This window comes from Lycium ferocissimum, chromosome 4 (genome assembly GCF_029784015.1).
Source record: "Lycium ferocissimum isolate CSIRO_LF1 chromosome 4, AGI_CSIRO_Lferr_CH_V1, whole genome shotgun sequence".
In the NCBI taxonomy this organism is placed as follows: Eukaryota; Viridiplantae; Streptophyta; class Magnoliopsida; order Solanales; family Solanaceae; genus Lycium; species Lycium ferocissimum.
This window is the reverse complement of record NC_081345.1, coordinates 43034717-43051732: the sequence shown is the minus strand read 5'-3', so window position 1 is coordinate 43051732 and position 17016 is coordinate 43034717. Positions and strand designations below refer to the sequence as shown.

Here is a 17016-nt window from a genome sequence, read left to right as displayed (position 1 = left end):
TCAAAACGACAGCATTGCGGGTCCATACGATACAAAAAACCCAAACTAGAGATTTTCACGAAACTAATTTCACCCTTTGTACATAATTACAAGACAAAACACAAATTGGGTATATGGCATGACTTGGGTTAAAAGCACACCCTAAGATAGCAAAACCAGTCACCAAGTTTAAGTTACAAGCACATGGTCTTGTTTTCCACAAGCTTCCAAAATTTTATACATAGGTGCCACACCTGTATCATGTACAAGTCCCCAAAAAGTTTACAAAAACTAAATACATATGCACATGTGATCTTCACCAAGGCTCCCAAAAGTATACTCCAAGTGGTCATCTTCATACCTCATCTCGCACATTACCTACGATAGAAAACAACTATCGCTAAGCATAAAGCTTAGTGGTGTATAAACTTTGGGCTTGGAGCCATTAAATTCTCCAATTCCCTTGTTCGTCGTAGGTGGTTCGATAAGGTAAAAATAAGCCCAAGTGAACAAGTATATCAAGGTATCGAATACAAACCTTGGAGAGTTTCAAAATGTCCATACTAATATTCTAAGGCTCGAGTATCAAGAAGGCTTATAATTCAATTCAAGAGAATTGTCAAATAATCACTTTCGCCCAATATGTACGTCATGCCATCACACTAAGCACAACCAATATCAAGACGGGCCGAAGCCCCCGAAATCAAGAAGGACCGAAGCCCATATCCAGAAGGGTCGTCACCCAATATCAAGAGAATCAAGAACCATGTTGAAAGTGGCTTTCCACTCGTACTCGAAAATGGACGAAAATCCATCGTCAAGACGAAATGTAAGTCCAAAGTCAAGATGGGCAAGACCCGAATCGAGGGGCATGCCAATATCGATGACTAGTCACCATAACAAGAAGGACAAAGTCCCAACAAGAATGCAAAATGATCAAGCAATTCGTACAAGTGGGCGATTTAGCAAAAGTTTTGCAATACTTGAGACAATAACCATACAATAATATAAGATGAAGAGTAAAGAAATAACTCATCAAGATACTTCAAAATTTCAAAAAAAAAATAAAGATATTTTAAGTTCAAGTTTATACACAAACCTCGACGTTTTACCACACAACAAGTTCTACCACAACTCGAGGAGTTCAAATCATCTACGCCATAGACCAACCAAAGTCCACTTCGTCAAATAATTCCTCTTAGCTTGTACAAGAGCATATATACCTTAAATACACAATCAAATATCTACTTAAGTTCAAAAGTCCCAGCACATCACAACTAAACACGAAATCAACGAAAATCAGCCCAAACTATCAAAACAGAAATTCTGGACAGCGCTACTATCTTGTATTGTTGCTCAGTTTCGAAGGGTAAATGGAAAAACTGGACTTTGTGTCCTCAATGAAAGTTGTAGATATATGTCTTAGGGTCTCACACAATTTCGAATCACCCCTACAGAAATTTTGTACAAAAAGATATGCTCAAAATACTAACAGCAGTCCATGTAGAATGTTCAAAACAGAAATCTGGACAGCACCTCCCCCTGCACTTCATCACCCCTTTTCGAGTAGCTAAAGGCAAAACTGGGTTTTACGGCCTTAATGAAAGTTTTAGGTCTACGAAATAGCTTTCCAGAACATCTTGAAGCACTCAAAACGGAGCTGTATACAAGGAGTTATGCTAAAAACACTAACAGCAGTCCCAATCCAAAAACGGGTTTGTATACAATATTTTCATACACTTTATTCTCCCAAATTCAAGAACAACAACTTATCAACAACATCAATAACAACATCAACTGTTATTATACATCATCACTCCATTAATTCCACCCATCTAAATCCAACAAAACAGCCCCCAATCCATAAATTGCAATAAGGCAACAAACGAGTTTATAATGCTATTTTCTCCGTTCTAATCCGTTAAAACTCCAAATAAACACTTTAATAACATAAAATAAATCTCATACATACCTTAGCAGTAGCTCAACCACGAAAATCTCCTTCCCCAAGGTCAATATTTAGCTTAAAATGACGATGACAACTCGTACTACACTTTTCTCTTCACGGGCTTTGAGATTGGAGCTGAGATTTTGATCAAATCTTGGATTTTTTTCTCTCTACTCTCTTCTCTCTCTTTCTCTCGGACATTTCTTGGTGGAAATGAAGAAGAGCTGAAATATCCCTTAATGGGCTTATATATTGATCTGCATTATGTCACCTATAAGCCCATAATATATGGTTGGAAAGGTATTCAATTATCTACAACTTTCATTTTACCCGGATGATAATCAATCGTGCAAATATAATCTTTAATGAGTTCAAGCCGTGAATGCTTGTCTTGCATTTAATTCGGATTTCTGCTAGTTTGCAAGTCAAGTTCGATATTTTAATATACTTGAACGGTTGGTTAGACGAAGAATTGTGAAATTGATCAAAAAGGTTCAAACGGAGAAAAGCTTGATTTTAAATTAAGGGAGGATGGTGTTCTACTTTATCAAAATAGGTTATGTGTCCCTAAAGATGACAACTTAAGGAAGCAAATTTTGAATGAACCACATACCTCACCATGCGCAATGCATCACTGAGGTACTAAAATGTACCAAACCATCAAAGAACATTGGTGGAATGGTATGAAGAAGGATATTGCGGAATATATTTCTAGATGCTTAGTTTGTCAATTTTAAAAGGCCTAGCATCAAGTCCCAATCGGTTTGTTACAACCCCGTCGATCCGAGTGGAAATGGGAAAGAATAACTATGGACTTTGTTTCGGGCTTCCACGCACTCAAAGAAATCATGATGCAATTTGGGTTATAGTTGATAGGCTAACCAAGAGCGCCCATTTCTCGTCGAATGGACTACCCACTTGAACGTTTAGCGAATTATACGTTAATGAGATTGTGAGGCTACATGGTGTCCCGTTTCTATTGTATCGATCGAGATCCAAGGTTTACATCTAGATTCTCGGACTAGCTGCAAGAAGCTTTGGGCACTAGGTTGAACTTTAGTACTTCCTTCCATCCTCCAGACGGCTCACCCGAGAGGGTGATTCAAATCTTGGAAGACATGCTTCGAGCTTGCATTATGGAATTTGAGGGTAGTTGGGACAGACACCTAGCCTTGATAGAGTTCGCTTACAATAATAGTTACCAATCAAGTATTGGCATGCCTCCCTACGAAGCCTTATATGGGAGAAAGTGTAGGACTCCCTTTGTTGGAGTGAAGTCGGTGAAAGGAAATTGGTTGGTCCTGAGATTGTCCAACGAACTGAGGATAAAGTAAAAGTCATCAAGGATCGTCTAAAAATTGCTTCGGATAGACAAAAGTCTTATGCTGATCTAAAAAGGCGTGAAATTGAGTATCAAGTGGAGATAAAGTATTTTTAAAGGTTTCTCCATGGAAGAAGATTATGAGATTTGGCCAAAAAGGAAAACTTAGTCCTCGATTTATTGGGCCATATGAAGTACTAGAGCGGGTTGGACCAGTTGCATATAAATTAGCTCTTCCACCGGAGTTGGATAGGATCCATAATGTCTTCCATGTTTCTATGCTTAGAAGATATCGCTCAGATCCATCTCATGTTTTTTCCGTTGAATCCATAGATGTCGCCCCGACTTAACATACGAAGAAGAACCCATCCAAATCTTGGCGCGTGAGACAAAAGAGCTTCGAAACAAGAAAGTTCCATTAGTAAAAGTCCTTTGGAGAAATCATTCTGGCAAAGAGGCTACCTGGGAGCGAGAAGAGGATATGCGAATTCAATACCCACAGTTGTTTTGTGGTAAGTATAAAGTAAATTTGGGACGAAATTTCTTAAGGGGGGGGGGGGGAGAGTTGTAACACCCCAAAATTTTCTTTGAAGAAAAAAAAATATTTTTTTTAAGTTATGTTTCGGGTGATCTGACTTCGGGAGGTCGTAACCCCATCCGAATTTAGGAATTTGGGAAAACGCATAAAATGAAAGTTGTAGATAATTGAAATACCTTTCCAACCATATATTATGGGCTTATAGGTGATATCTGGATAAAGAGTTATGGACGTTTTAATGCAGAAAGGTCAAGCTGGACAGCAAAATTCGGCCCAACCCGATTTCAAGTCGGGTCAGGCCCATTTCCTTGACATTTAAGTGATATTTAAGCCCCTCTTCTTCATTTTCAGATCAACTAATATCCAGAACCTCCTAGAGAAAGAGAGAGAAGAGAGAGAGAAAAAAAAAACCAAGATTTGATCAAAATCTGAGCTCCGAATCTCAAAGCTCGTGAAGAGGAAAGTGTAGTACGAGTTGTCATCGTCATCTTAAGCTAAATATTGACCTTGGGGAAGGATACTTTCGTGGTTGAGCTACTGCTAAGGTATGTATGAGATTTATTTTATGTTATTAAAGTGTTTATTTGGAGTTTTAACGGATTAGAACGGAGAAAAATAGCATTATAAACTCGTTTGTTGCCTTATTGCAATTTATGGATTGGGGGCTGTTTTGTTGGATTTAGATGGGTGGAATTAATGGAGTGATGATGTATAATAACAGTTGATGTTGTTATTGATGTTGTTGATAAGTTGTTGTTCTTGAATTTGGGAGAATAAAGTGTATGAAAATATTGTATACAAACCCGTTTTTGGATTGGGACTGCTGTTAGTGTTTTTAGCATAACTCCTTGTATACAGCTCCGTTTTGAGTGATTCAAGATGTTCTAGAAAGCTATTTTGTAGACCCAAAACTTTCATCAAGGCTTTAAAACCCAGTTTTGCGTTTAGCTACTCGAAAAGGGGGGACGAAGTGCAGGGGGAGGTGCTGTCCAGATTTCTGTTTTGAACATTCTACATGGACTGCTGTTAGTATTTTGAGCATATCTTTTTGTACAAAATTGCTGTAGGGGTGATTCGAAATTGTGTGAGACCCTAAGACATATATATACAACTTTCATTGAGGACACAAAGTCCAGTTTTTCCATTTACCCCTTCGAAACTGAGCAACAATACAAGATAGTAGCGCTGTCCAGAATTTCTGTTTTGATAGTTTGGGCTGATTTTCGTTGATTTCGTGTTTAGTTGTGATGTGCTGGGACTTTTGAACTTAAGTAGATATTTGATTGTGTATTTAAGGTATATATGCTCTTGTACAAGCTAAGAGGAATTATTTGACGAAGTGGACTTTGGTTGGTCTATGGCGTAGATGATTTGAACTCCTCGAGTTGTGGTAGAACTTGTTGTGTGGTAAAACGCCGAGGTTTGTGTATAAACTTGAACTTAAAATATCTTTTTTTTTTTTGAAATTTTGAAGTATCTTGATGAGTTATTTCTTTACTCTTCATCTTATATTATTGTATGGTTATTGTCTCAAGTATTGCAAAACTTTTGCTAAATCACCCACTTGTACGAATTGCGTGATCATTTTGCATTCTTGTTGGGACTTTGTCCTTCTTGTTATGGTGACTAGTCATCGATATTGGCATGCCCCTCGATTCGGATCTTGCCCATCTTGACTTTGGACTTACATTTCGTCTTGACGATGGATTTTCGTCCATTTTCGAGTACGAGTGGAAAGCCACTTTCAACATGGTTCTTGATTCTCTTGATATTAGGTGACGACCCTTCCGGATACGGGCTTCGGTCCTTCTTGATTTCGGGCTTCGGCCCGTCTTGATATTGGTTGTGCTTAGTGTGATGGCATGACGTACATATTGGGCGAAAGTGATTATTTGACAATTCTCTTGAATTGAATTATAAGCTTTCTTGATACTCGAGCCTTAGAATATTGGTATTGACATTTTGAAACTCTCCAAGGTTTGTATTCGATACCTTGATATACTTGTTCACTTGGGCTTATTTTTACCTTATCGAACCACCTACGACGAACAAGGGAATTGGAGAATTTAATGGCTCCAAGCCCAAAGTTTATACACCACTAAGCTTTATGCTTAGCGATAGTTGTTTTCTATCGTAGGTAATGTGCGAGATGAGGTATGAAGATGGCCACTGAGTATACTTTTGGGAGCCTTAGTGAAGATCACATGTGCATATGTATTTAGTTTTTGTAAACTTTTTGGGGACTTGTACATGATACAGGTGTGGCACTTATGTATGAAATTTTGGAAGCTTGTGGAAAACAAGACCATGTGCTTGTAACTTAAACTTGGTGACTGGTTTGCTATCTTAGGGTGTGTTTTTTAACCCAAGTCATGCCATATACCGAATTTGTATTTTGTCTTGTAATTATGTACAAAGGGTGAAATTAGTTTCGTGAAAATCTCTAGTTTGGGTTTTTTTTTGTATTGTATGGACCCGCAATGGTGTCGTTTTGGAAATAAAAGTTCAATGCGAAGTTCTTAAGCGTGTCGACAACTTGAGAAGGGAATTACTATATTAAAATGGTACTCTGATATTGTATTTTACCTAAGAAATTTTTCGGAGCGCACAAATAAATTGAAAAAAAAAAAAATGCCGTACTTCCAAATTTTTTTCCGCGGGGGCCATTTCCGCTACTAACTATAATTGTGAATATCCTTTGGCATGAGTTCCTTCTAAACGGGTAAGTGTAAAATTATCTTTTGTTACGTAAGTGGTATCCTCCTAAGGGGGATGCTACATTGGGGAGGGGGGGTGCAGTGGCGTTGGGGTGGGTGGGGGTGGTGGGAGCGGTTGGGGTTTGGTAGTAGGGGGTGGGGGTGGACGTGGGGGTGGGTGGTGAAAAAAACCAAAAAAAAAAAAAAAAAAAAAAATTCAAAACTTTTCTTTCAAAACAATTTTTTTTTTGGGGTAGGGTGGGGGTGGGGTGGTGGGAGTGGTTGGGGGTGGGTTGGGTGGTTGGTGGAATGCATTGTGGACTTGTTTTCCCTACTTTTATTAGGGAAGTCATTTTCCCTATTTTTAAGGAACTTGTTTTCCTAAAGAAAATGTTTTCCAAAATTTTTGACGAAACGAACATAAGAAAATTGGAAAACATTTTCCGGAAAATGTTTTCCTTCATACCGAACACACCCTAGGTGTTAATTATGTTGTCAGCTTGAAGTAATTTTCATCATCCCAAACCCAAGGAGAAAATTTTAACTTTTTATTATATTTAAACTTAATATATAAAATATATTTTACATATATAAACTTATTCGGTTCGGTATTTTTTTGATTTATTTTTCTAAAATTAAAAACCTACCTAATTATTTGGTACGGTGATAAATTTATATAAAAACCGTCGGTTTTATTAAAAGAAACCTAAAATTCAGTTCGGTACGGTACGATTCGGTCGGTTAAATTGGTTTTTTGAAAACTATTGACACCTCTATACACAACGGAAACAAGTAGATAGGATCGAATTTGCATGTAATATAGACAATACATAATTAAGATTTTAATCAAACATAAAATCGATACTTATCTCTTGAATCGTGAATGCGACCATGAATCCAGCCTTCAATCATGAGCAAAAGTCGTCCCTCCAGTTCCACGGTCTTCTGATATGTAACCCCAATAATATCAAAATTTATGAAATTCGCGTGGGCAAATTTCTATGAAAAAAGTGTAGAAACTTATATTAACAATTGCCTTATTATGGAATAACACTTCTTATATAACTACAGATATTAAGGTTTAAACCCTTTTCCCTAACCTGCTAGGTCTTTCTTTTCCACCAAGAAATCGGATTCCATTTAATTCTTTTCTTGAAAATTATTTTAAGGAAAAATAACTCGGCTATGATCTAGTGATGATAGAAATTGTTTTCTACGGCTTTTAAGACTATATACTAGTAAAATAATAAATTTATGGGGAAAAGACATAAATTAACCCTTAAACTATACCCCAAAAGTCATTTTCACACTTAAACTATCCCGGCGACCTATTACACACCTAATAAGAGAGTGTGAAATGGTTTCGAGATGGATTATAGGGGTTTAGGGCGGGTGCTCTTCTAGTGGACGAGAAATGGTGATTATGAAAATCGTAAAGGTAAAGGTGTGAGAGAAATGATTTGAATGAGTGATTTTGTGATGGTGGTTTGAAAATCAGGTATATGTGCACTTCCGCGTATTGAAAAGATTCTAATTATTACTATATATAAGGGACAATCAAAGGATATTTGTAGTCCTCACAAAAAATTTCAATCTAATGTTAAACTTTTTAATCAATTACTTCTAGGTCCCAAATTTATTTTTAAGGTCAAATTATGTTTTAATTTTATTATCTACTTTTCATTACTTTACTTTTTTGTAGTCTTCACGTGAATTTGTTTTTGACTCTTTTTACCCTTAATTAAAATTTTAATGGCTTTGTGAATCTACACACATTTTGGTAAATTTTGAAAACTTTGGAGACTTTTTTCATGCCCCGAAAAATAATGATTATGAAAAAAGTTATAGAGGCCCCTCAAAGCAACTCATACATTTTTGAATATTTTATGTAGAAATATTATTAAACTTGTTTCAAATTATGTTTTTCCTTAAGAATTTATTATAGACACATAAAGAGTTATCATGTCATTCAATTCTATCTTAATATAGGTTTAATTATTGAACTAAAATATTATTCTTATTATTTATTAATGTTATTTACCATTTATCATTTGCTATTTTAATTTTTATTCATCCATTTAGTAATTTCTTTTTAATTTTCTCCTACAATCTTATGTCATACATACTGGCGAACATAAGTAATTTATAAGGATTTCACTTAAGTTTGTATTAAGTTTTAAATTAAGAAAATAAATATAAATTACTTATATCATTATTAAATACTTCCAAAATGTAAATTACAGTCCCTCCGTCTCAATCGAAAAAATGAATTCCGAAGTACAGTAGTTAATTAATAAATTTTATGTGCGCACACTATTAAAATAAAATTTATTTACTATATTAAAAGAGTAACTATATTTTTTTTTTATATATTCTAAAAAGGTTTTAAAAAATAATGTAGTTAAAGAAAATACAATTTGATTTTCAAACAGTAATAATACTAGACAATTGCAAAAATTATATTTTTTACTTTTTTCTTAAATATTAAAATATTTTGTAAAATATCGGATAATCGATATTTTATATAGTTTAGGATAAAATAGTTACATTTAACATGAAAATATTATTACAATGTAGATTTCATAAAATGGTTTATGAAATTAAGAAAAGGTAAAAAAATGTTATTTTTTAAGATGCACCTTTTGGAAAGTAAAAGAAAGCTTAAAGTCAGAACAATTAATTCTATTGACTTTTCAGTATTTTTTTTAATTTAATTTGAAAGAATCTACAAAAAATTCTTGTAATATCAAGGCTTTTAATTATTTATATTTATTTGTAAGTTAACTTTATTGATTTCATCATGCAACAATATTTGCGCATCAAATATATTTGACATACATTGAATATTGTAATATCTTTGGTAAAAAATAAGTTAGCCAATATGGATTCAATTCAAAGAAACAAATGAAATTAATTTAACATCTGAAACTCAATTTGGATCATCAGAGACTTTAATCTCAAAATACGTAAGTAAAATAGAAATTAGAAGAGCTTTCAAATGTTTGATTTTTTTTTTTTAAAAAAAATCTAATATATAAACTGAGTTTTCAGGTACATTTTTATACTTTAATATTTTAGAAGTCTTTCGAAGTACCAGATTGATGTTACAAAAACAAAGTAGCAAAAGCAGAAAAATTTAAAAGATATCTACAAACTAAAATTTTAACGTCAGTTTGACACTAGTAGTTATCAATAAGGCCAAATATAATCTATTTTTGTAATAACAAACATATATCTGACCCCGATCATAATGAAATTGCACATTTAGATCATTTCGCAATTTTGATCAGCAAATTTGGACTTTTTCCTCGTGATCATGTCATGCGTTTACCCACACGCTAAAAAAGAAGCAAGAAAAATGGCGTACTAACCTCAGTTTAGTCAACGCAGGCACATCTACTTTTGCATATCCCTCTTTGATAAGCTCAAATGAGAAGACACGTGAGACTCGGTACAAGACATTTATAATAGTAAAGGGACAATTACGTCAATGTACCATGCAAGCTGTTCCAGATCCACACTACATTGGTGTCTTTTTTGTCGAATTTATTGGTTACAATTGTCACGACCCCTCAACTGTCACAGGAGCCAAAGAACAAATTCAGTGGCAATCTCGTAATATACTTCCCAAACCAAGGTTATTTACACACATCAAACTACTAAAAAGGGAGTGAAAGTCCATTTTTGCCATCTAAAAAGTCTCCAATTTCCTGAAAACAAAACTCGACACCGAGGACGAAAATAGGCAGACAGAGAGCGCGTGTGATTGTGGCAGTAATGGCTGAGGAGGAGAGAGCGCGTGAGCACAGCGAAGAGAGCGTGAAGCTGTTTGTAGGTCAAGTACCGAAGCAAATGACGGAAGAACAACTTATGGAGATGTTCAAAGAGTTTGCAGTTATTGAGGAAGTCAACATCATTAAAGACAAGACTACACGCGCTTCTCGAGGTTAAATTACATGTTTTCTGGATCGCAAATTGTTGCGTTGACTGTTCCTTAAAGGATTTGCATGTTTTTTCAGGATGTTGTTTTGTGATTTGCCCGTCGAGAGAAGAAGCGGACAAGGCTGTAACTGCTTGTCACAATAAACACACACTTCCTGGGGTCAGTCTTTTTGTATAATGTGGACATGCATTATACTTTATTTTATTAATTAAACAAGATAAGTGAAACATTATAATGCAGTGGAATCTGTGTCATTTGTTCAAGTTTTTCTTTTATTTTCTAAAATTTAGCTGCTGGTTTTAGTCTTTCTTGTTAAAATAATCCCCAATAGAGCCATGATAAAGTTCGATGTTGATTTTACCTAGTGACTGAAGTTACTTAATTGACCATCTTCAAGAGAAATGTTTTGGCATTGTCTCATGTTGTAACACCAGGAATATAGGAGTATCTGTTTTCAGCATGACAGTGTAGTGAGAAGTGAATTGCCGACTAAAAGTTGTGAGTTTAGCAATATAGACAAAAATAAGTACCATGATTGGATGTTTTTATTTACGAACTGTACTATCTTGGTGTAATAATGGAGAATGTGGATGACCTCCTGAACTGGGGTGAGGACAGTTGAGGCTTTTGCGAGATAAAGGCTGTTCCAGCTGGTGAGTGGTCTTTACTAAGACCTGAATTCTGGATTCAAGCTGCATGTCCCGTCCTCTCATGTTTTCGTATTGTAGTAAATTAAAAGCGAAAAGCACAAAAAAGCTCTAAGGTCAGCTGGGGCTTTAAGCGCAAGGAGCGTAGGCTTTAATGAAACAAGGCGCAATGGTGAAAGAAGATATATATGTTAAGTCCAAGACCAATAATAATAAGCATGAATAACAAATATATGGGCAAAGAAAATGTAAAAACATTACAATAAAGTGAAATATCAATTATCTAGTGTCACCTCTTCAAGAGAGGCTCATTGGCAAGGGAAAGTATGACTTAGAGCCTTGACGATGACACTGAAGCGCACATAAAGCGAGGCGAATCGCTCAACATGTTTTGAGCCGCGCTTCAGGGCTTAAGTTTGACAACACAGAGAATTACAACAGTTTTCATTGAAGTCTTAACTGACTGGACAACTTAGTATGTTTGTACCTACAAGTAGAGTGTGCAATGAGGAGAGATCTTCTCTAGGAGAGCCTATAGGTGACTGGGGAAAGAAGAAGTAGCAATAGAAATAGTATCTAGTTTCCCTATGCTGTTACAGGATATGTACAATATAAACACAGCCTTGTCCGTGGTACACTGCACACTTACTGACAGTATATTGCAGCTACAAGAATGTTAAGGAAAATGAAGCAGCTGTTTAGGAGAGAATAGAAGCTTGTGAGAAAGTTGGAAAAGAAGAAGGATGCACTATAACCCGCAAGGGTGGCTCAGTTGGTTGAGCATGGGGTCCATAATGAGGTCTTAGGTTCGAAACCCCCTGCCTACAACAACAAGGGATTTGCCTTCTGAGTCGAGCTTGTCGCACGGGGCTTGCCTAGTGCGGGTTTTCTCTTCTATGTGGTTTGCGGGCTATTGCACACGAGCGGGGTTTCCCCTGTGCGCTCCCGAAGGGTAGCGGCTGCGGGTTCCCATGTCATAAAAATAAAAAAAATAAAAAATAAAAAGAAAGAAAGAAGGATGCACTATACTATGGATAATAGCTTCACATGCTTTATGGGGGAGAGGCGAGAAGGGCCCACATATGCTCGGGAAAAAGAAAATAATCTGAGTTGCTCAACATTGCAAACTAGGAGCGGTCAATATTAGGTTCCATCCTTTTCACCACTCCGTGCTAGTCTCTTGTGTTCAGAAGAAAAGGAATAAGTATGATGAAGGTCCTTTCACTGACCTATTTATCAAAAAAGTATGATGAAGGTCCTTTCCAGAGTAATTTGGTTTCTTAGTAGATGTCATGGTTGGTTGTATCAATTAGCAGTTGATCTTGGTCAGAGCATCTAATGACCGTTAAAACATACAAGTGGTAAAAGCAGCTAATCTAGAGGTGTTGCTATTATGGATGGGACCAAAATTTAGTCATAGTTCATTCTCAAAAAAATTTAGTCATAGTTGATAAATTTATACAGATTGTTCCACAGTGGTCTGATAAAATGTATTTATGCTTTAATTTTGCACATTTATTTCCAGACATCGCGTCAAGAGTTGCACATAATGTATTAAAGTGATAGGGTATTGGTGTTGATACACTGGAGCATTTAACGCATCTAAGTCGTCGTTTTGCTTTCTAACTCTTTATCACAAATAAATAAAGATTGATGCAAGAGAACATCTAACCTGAATACTGAGCTTATTAAGTTTATTTGTGATCTGCTGTTCTTTTATATTTGGCATGACATGCTTGTCTTATGATAATAAAGGCGTCCTCTTCTCTGTGTCCAATTCAGGCTTCTAGTCCATTGCAAGTGAAGTATGCTGATGGCGAGTTGGAGAGGCTAGGTGTACTATAATTTAAATTCTCATCTTATGATATTTGTTCTTACATGGTTATTTGATTCACATGATTCAAGTTTCCCCTTCTTTACTTTTCCTTATTTTCTCTCATTCTCTTTCTTTTTCTTCTTTCTCTTAACATGAAATTCAGAGCACAAGCTTTTTGTGGGTATGTTGCCAAAGAATGTTTCTGACTCCGAAGTCTCCTCCTTATTTTCTCAATATGGGACCATTACAGATTTGCAAATTCTCAGAGGTTCTCAGCAAACTGGTAGAGGTACAGCCGACACTGTCTAATAATCCTTCACGTAAACTTTTCGTGAGGGAAAAATAATTAATTCATCACCAAAAAATGGCTTTGTTTCTGGTAGGATATGCTTTCTTGAAGTATGAGAAAAAAGAACAAGCAACTGCAGCAGTAGAGGCCCTTAATGGAAAGCATACCATGGAGGTTTGTTTCTCTCTTCATGTTAGCCTCTTAGGTCACTACTGTGAAACCTTTGAAATTTGATTTTTGTGGGTATTTGAGATTTGCATTGTGTGTGATCTTTCTTTAACAATTGATCTGGTTATTTTCCTTTCTCTGGAGCTGTAATAATGCTCAATTATTCAGAATTTTTTCCTTTTGGTAAGTTCAAATATTTTGAATATCGAGTTACCTTCGTTTGTTGAGTTGCTTATGTAATCATTACTCCTTTGTAGGAGTAACTCTATTCTCTTCATCACGGGATTGCCAATTTTGGCTGTAAGTTGGGGTCAATTAGTGGAGGTGGCTTCTGGTCTGTTTATTTGAATGGCTTTTATTATATGTTGGATATCTGCTGGATGTTAGTGTACTTGAAATTTTTACCAAGCTGTTTGATTAATCTCTGGAGATACTGTGGTGTAATTCTTCAGGTTGAGATAGTAATGTCTAGGAAGCAAAATCAAACATTTGTGCTATGAGATATGTATTTGATCGCTTCAGAGCTCATATGTTCTAGAGGAACTTATGAATCCTAAGCAGTTGATCGGAAGGTGGATGCTCACTTATACCTACCTAATTAATTTAGAAATTAGAAGCCAACATGGGGAAATTTAGTGCTCAGACTGATGGGTATGTTAAAATTTTAAAACATCCAATTAAATTATTGTTGTTTCGAAATCTAACCCTGTGCGAAGTTTGTATCATTACGATACCTGAGTAGGTGCTGGTTATTGCTTTCCTATTTTCTTTCTATGTAAATTGTCATTTTCCAGATATTTGATTCTGGCGGTAGTGATGATCTGAATCATTAGGCATCTCTTTTCCTAGTAGTTTTTCTGGGAACAGGGGACCCTACAGCTGTGTAAGTTTATTTGCTTTCTTTTCACAATGAAGGTTTAAGCACATTGACTAAATCCTTTTATCAATTTTACATTGTCATGTCAAGTTTTACTCTTCAAGACTTCTGTTTACTGGTCGTTTAGATTAATTTTTTCTATTATACTGTCCATCCAGGGTTCAACTGTCCCTTTGGTGGTCAAGTGGGCAGATACAGAAAGGGAAAGGCAAGCTAGGAGGGCTCAGAAAGCTTTCTCTCAGGCATCTAATGCTTCCAACTCTGGACAGCATCCGTCTTTATATGGATCTCTATCCATGGGTTATATGCCACCATATAATGGCTATGGTTATCAGGTTGGTTGAATTGTGTTCAGCAGTATCTGTGATCAAGTCAAACTCCTGGTTTCCTTGCTTTATCTCTGATATTGAATTGGCATGCTCCTTTCGTGATTCTTTTCGTTTTCATTACATTTATATCATTCTTGCTTCAGTGATCAATTTAAGGGGTAGTTCAAGTTAACATGCCATTTTGCAGACTACTGGGACATATGGGCTCATGCAGTATCGTCAACCATCAGTACAGAATCAACCTTCATTTCAGAATACTGTTCCATCCATAAACCAACGAGGTACTCTACGTGGAGTTGCAGCTGGTCTAACACCTGGAATTATCCCAAGAAATTATGCCATGTCACCTGGAAGCTATCTGGCATCTGCTTACAGGGCTGTACAAGGGCTTCAATATCCCATGCGCTATCCTGGAGGCGTTACTGGTTATCTACCTCCTTATACCGCAAACAGGCATTCTGCAGCATCTTCAGATGTCAGTTCAAATACTGGGGGTCAAGTTGAAGGTTGTCAAAATTTTATTTTAAAATGCTTTAGTAATACTTGTTGATTTGAAGGATCGGTTCCCAGTGCATTTATCTGAACAAGGCTACTTTTTCTTTCTTGGTTTATTCTTTTCCCGAGCTTGTGTTCCATATCATTAATGATTACCGGACATCTGAGATGGTGATTTTGCACCTATTCATTTTTAAGGGAAGCAACTAATAGAAGAAACAGAAGAAGAAAATCAGAGTCGTAATATGACTGAGATCTTGATGTAGAAAGTACTTATTCAGACTTACTGATGATATTTAGTTTGGCTTAGTTTTAGATGGGACTCCTGGAGCCAATTAAATTAATGCATTTGTCGTGCGAACTACGAAATTCGTCAATATGTCCTTAGTAAAACAATTATCAAAGAGCGTAGAGAGCTTCGGCCAGTATTGTTATCTTTGCATTATTTAATTAGCTATTTCCTTTCCTTCTTTTTGCCTAGCGTGACTGTCTTCCAACTTCTTGATTGAGATTTCATAGACAAGTTCCAAACTTACTATCATACAAGAAAAGGATAAGATCTGGACTATATAGACACAAATTCAGTGTAAGCAGCACACATATTTAGGATATTTGCCTGGTTGGACCACTTTATGCAGTAGAATGGTGGAAGTGTCACTTGAACCCCCCCCCCCCCCACCTTTCTGTTTTTTGATTAGCATGTTAACTTGAATTGCTTGCACTTAACTTTCCCAGTGAATAGTTGATTTTCTTATATGAAATTAAGTTGCTTGCTTATGAAAGATAAATCTCATTGTTACAGGTCCACCTGGTGCTAATTTATTTATTTACCACATTCCTCAAGAATTTGGTGATCAAGAGCTTGCAAACACATTTCAACAATTTGGTACGGTCTTGAGTGCCAAAGTTTTTGTGGACAAAGCTACTGGTGTTAGTAAATGTTTTGGTATGAACCCTTAGACTTTCTAATAATTCAATCAAAATCAGTATTCCATTTATGATTGAGCTTCTTTCTGCAGGATTTGTAAGTTATGACTCTCCAGATGCTGCACAATCCGCAATCAAAATGATGAATGGTTTCCAACTAGACGGGAAAAAGTTGAAGGTTCAGCTTAAAAGAGAAAATAAACAGAACAAACCTTATTGATATGTGGGGGGGAGGCTGATTCTGTGCATCAGTGGTCCCACGTAAGCCACTAGGGAGTTGCTACATTTGAACAGCCACTGGGAGCTGATTGTAAAAATTTAGCAGTGACATGGCAACTGAATGCTAATTGTAGTTCCCCTATGGATTGAAGGCCCAGAAACTTGTAATTCTTGTTCCACTTTAATCTGTAACTTGTGCAGCATGGATAAACATTCCGACATTTGTAAATTCATTGATTCTTCTAATTGTTATGATTGTCATTAAGTTAGTAGTTTCTTGTTTCTTTTTCCTTCATATTGTTAAATGTAATGTTTTCCCCCTTCCCCCTTTCCTCTGTTTCAAAATGCAATTTTTTAAAAAGATATACCCCTGCGCATAGAGGCACAGAGCATCCTGGAAGCATTCTTTTCCTTTCTGCACCTCTATGCTCACTACTTACAAGTTTGTTCCTTTTTTAATAGCCTATGAAATTATATATGAAGTCAGACGAAGTTGGGGGCATTTTCCGTTCATGACTTAACTACACCCTGTGGGGGTGGGGGGTTTCTGGCTCTGAGATCAACTTTGATGTTTTTAGTCTTTGGTTGCAATATTGATGCTTATTTGCCAAGAGATTATGATTCTCATTGTTTTCTCTCGTTTACTAGTTTCAGGATGTTGAATCAGGTTCCTATCGCCTATCGCCTTGCAAGGATAGTGAGAATGTATATTTCCTGTCTAGTTGGTGAGGTGCCGTTTTCCGTGGAGGTTTGGAGAAAACATTTGCATATTCTGTAGAGATCTGCATTTCATTCATCAGCATGCTTACTCATCAAATGGTTGG

General features: G+C 36.2%; 1 protein-coding gene and 2 long non-coding RNA genes across 3 annotated transcripts; 2 read left to right on the top strand and 1 right to left on the bottom strand.

Moving 5' to 3' along the window:
- Window positions 1-122: 122 nt before the first annotated feature.
- Window positions 123-2119, bottom strand: LOC132054747 (uncharacterized). The gene is made up of 3 exons (XR_009414358.1): window positions 1952-2119; window positions 1079-1202; window positions 123-357 (listed from the first exon to the last, which is right to left on the bottom strand). It is a non-coding gene; the product is annotated as an uncharacterized LOC132054747 (long non-coding RNA).
- Window positions 2120-4132: 2013 nt separating this feature from the next.
- On the top strand, window positions 4133-6119 carry LOC132054746 (uncharacterized). Its single transcript, XR_009414357.1, has 3 exons — window positions 4133-4331; window positions 5083-5206; window positions 5924-6119. It is a non-coding gene; the product is annotated as an uncharacterized LOC132054746 (long non-coding RNA).
- A 3987-nt stretch (window positions 6120-10106) lies between these two features.
- Window positions 10107-16461, top strand: LOC132053108 (RNA-binding protein BRN1-like). Its single transcript, XM_059444953.1, has 9 exons — window positions 10107-10428; window positions 10502-10584; window positions 12855-12906; window positions 13052-13177; window positions 13272-13351; window positions 14381-14557; window positions 14739-15057; window positions 15849-15992; window positions 16066-16461. The coding sequence occupies exons 1-9, from the start codon at window positions 10260-10262 to the stop codon at window positions 16191-16193; spliced, it is 1278 nt and encodes a 425-aa protein (XP_059300936.1). The 5' UTR covers window positions 10107-10259; the 3' UTR covers window positions 16194-16461.
- Window positions 16462-17016: the final 555 nt, after the last annotated feature.

Excerpts from the sequence above, each read along its gene's own strand:
- LOC132053108 (XM_059444953.1), top strand. The coding sequence starts at position 10,260 with ATGGCTGAGGAGGAGAGAGCGCGTGAGCACAGCGAAGAGAGCGTGAAG. Across the intron at positions 13,352-14,380 it reads ATGGAAAGCATACCATGGAG|GGTTCAACTGTCCCTTTGGT; the intron begins GTTTGTTTCTCT and ends CTGTCCATCCAG. Across the intron at positions 15,058-15,848 it reads TACTGGGGGTCAAGTTGAAG|GTCCACCTGGTGCTAATTTA; the intron begins GTTGTCAAAATT and ends TCATTGTTACAG.